We start from the raw sequence: 2,322 nt of genomic DNA, 5'->3' as shown, positions 1-2,322 counted from the left end.
TCTTCATATTGCATTGTATTTTATAGACTGCACATGGGCAAAGACCTTTGTTAAAACAGGCCTTAAATAGCTTTCAAAACAAAATATCCAAACCAGATCACCACAAAGGTGCGTATGTTTTTGCTTTTAACAGTTTCCACAGACAGCATCATCCTGAAGTTTGCCAGAGGAAGCTGAAGGAGGGTCTGGCACGGAGCACGGAGATCAGGTATGCTGGGGGAAAGGAAGCAGCTCCCGGTGTCTGTGTGCGTGTGTGTGCAATGAGACACCTGCCAGCTCTTCATTACCGAACCTTGTGTTCAGGGAGCTCACTTCAAAGGACTACTTTAAATGCTGAAAGAATTACACCGATTTTATAAAAACAAACTTGCATATGTCTCAGAAAGAGCTGCCTAGGTGCCTGTCTCATACTGAAATCTTTAGAGCATAACAACAGTTACGTGCGTTGCCATATTTACCGGTTATCCCAGATTCCTAAACGCACCGCTTTGGCTGGAGTCCTGGCCGGCTCCCGGGGGCGGACAGCAGCCGTGCCGGGAGCGGGGCTGAGGGGGCGGGCGGGAGATCCCGCCCCAGTGTCCGTCCCGGTGCCTCGGGAGGCATCCGGCGCTGCCTGGCCGTGCGGTGGAAGAGGGAGCGGGCAAAAAGTGCGTGGGGTCAGCAAGGAGCAACAGGAGAATGCGTGGAGGAGGAAGCGCTCCCAGGGCGGGGTCCGGGGCGGCTCGGCCGCCCGACGGGCGGTGGCGGCCGGCGGGGGTGGCGGAGCAGCCTGAGGGGCCCGCGGGGGTCCCGGCGCGGCCCCGGCCCCTCAGCGCGGCGCGGCCGCGGCGCTGGCGCTGCTCCCCGTGCCCCGGCGCCGCGGCAGCTGCGGGCAGGGCGGGGCGCCGGCGGGGCCCGCGGCGGCGGAGCGCGGGGCGGCGGCCGGGCCCTCGCCGCGGGGCAGGACGGAGCGGGCCGCCCGGCGGAACTCCTCGCTGCGCCACGTGTAGAGCAGCGGGTTGAGGGCCGAGAGCGAGCAGAGCAGCAGCCAGCTGGCGGCCTGCAGCGCCGGCGGCGCCGGGCGCAGGAAGAAGCCCAGGAGGCTGACCCAGACCAGGGGCTGGGTGCCCAGCAGGAACACGCAGCAGAGCAGCAGGACGGAGACGCTGCTGAGGCGGCGCTGGGCGCGGCGAGGCGGCGGCGGCGCGGCGGGGAAGGGCAGCTGGTGCAGCAGGTGGAAGTTGAGGACGCTGACCCGCTTGGCGCTGCCCCGCACCCGCCGCACGATGCCGAGGTAGCAGTGGAGCAGCAGCGCGGTCTGGCCCAGCACGGCCAGGGCGAGGAGCAGGGCGGTGTAGCGAGAGCTGCCGTCCGACTGGGCTGAGCCCAGGGTCCAGAGCCCGGGCAGCAGCGGGACCGGGAGCAGGGCGAGAGCCCAGGAGAGCCCGATCATGCAGCCCGTGTGTCTCCGCTGGTAGAGGGCCTGGTACACGCTGGGCAGCTTGGTGATGAGCACGTACCTGTTGAAAGCCACCAGCAGGTGCGAGGCCAGGGAGACGGTGAGGCCGAGGCCCAGGAGCCCCCCTCGGAGCAGCCGGTACTCCGCCGAGCGAAGGGAGGAGGAATTGGGGGGCAGCAGCCCCAGCACAGCCTCCTGGGGCATCCACAGGGCGCACACGCTCAGGTCTGCCGCACAGCCGTTCACGATGAAGGCATTGCTGGTTGTCTGTAGCTTCTTGAAGGAGAAGACTAAATAGATGACCATCACATTGGATAAAGTCCCTGAGATAGCTAAGACTGCGTAGAGCAGCGACAGAAAGATGCGGGTCCCGGAGGAGTCCTCCCAGAGCAGCAGCAGAGGCGAGCTAGCACTCCAGGAAGAGGCGTTGGGCATCTCGCTGAATGCAGCTCAGTTCTGACTTTGCCCTGCAAATCCCATCCTTGTCTGGGTCAGAAGTTCTGCTGCAGGAGTCCTCACCAAGCACACGGGAGGCTGTGCAGCTGAGGGACTCTAAGGCAGGTTTCAGTCATAGATAAGCTTGTAAGGTCCAGAAAATGCTGTTCGCAGTAACGATCCAAAAACCAGCAGTGTCCAAGGCAGGTAGGCAGCAAGAGAGCCCACAGATTGTAGTTGGTGAAGGTGGGTCCATAGGCAGGCAAATGGCTGTTGGCAGACCAGAGCACGAGTGAGGTTTCTGTAGCTGTGAAAACAGCAAAAGCAGCAGCACCTTGCAATCGGCAGCAGAAACGGCAGCAACTGATACAAAGCTTTGCAGTTTCTCCTGTGCCACAGTACGTACACTGTATATCATTCCAGGAAGATTCAGCCCTTCCACTCTTCAT

At 62.4% G+C, this 2,322-nt stretch overlaps 1 protein-coding gene across 1 annotated transcript; it reads right to left on the bottom strand.

Annotated features, from left to right (window-relative positions):
- Positions 1-808: 808 nt before the first annotated feature.
- Positions 809-1,873, bottom strand: GPR88 (G protein-coupled receptor 88). The gene has a single exon (XM_062497731.1). It carries the CDS (start codon positions 1,871-1,873, stop codon positions 809-811), a length of 1,065 nt encoding a protein of 354 aa, XP_062353715.1.
- Between the last annotated feature and the right edge of the window lie 449 nt (positions 1,874-2,322).

Source organism: Cinclus cinclus, chromosome 8, assembly GCF_963662255.1.
Source record: "Cinclus cinclus chromosome 8, bCinCin1.1, whole genome shotgun sequence".
In the NCBI taxonomy this organism is placed as follows: domain Eukaryota; kingdom Metazoa; phylum Chordata; class Aves; order Passeriformes; family Cinclidae; genus Cinclus; species Cinclus cinclus.
Note: the sequence above shows the minus strand (reverse complement) of the source record. Positions and strands in the feature narration are given on the sequence as shown.

Excerpts from the sequence above, each read along its gene's own strand:
- GPR88 (XM_062497731.1), bottom strand. The coding sequence starts at position 1,873 with ATGCCCAACGCCTCTTCCTGGAGTGCTAGCTCGCCTCTGCTGCTGCTC.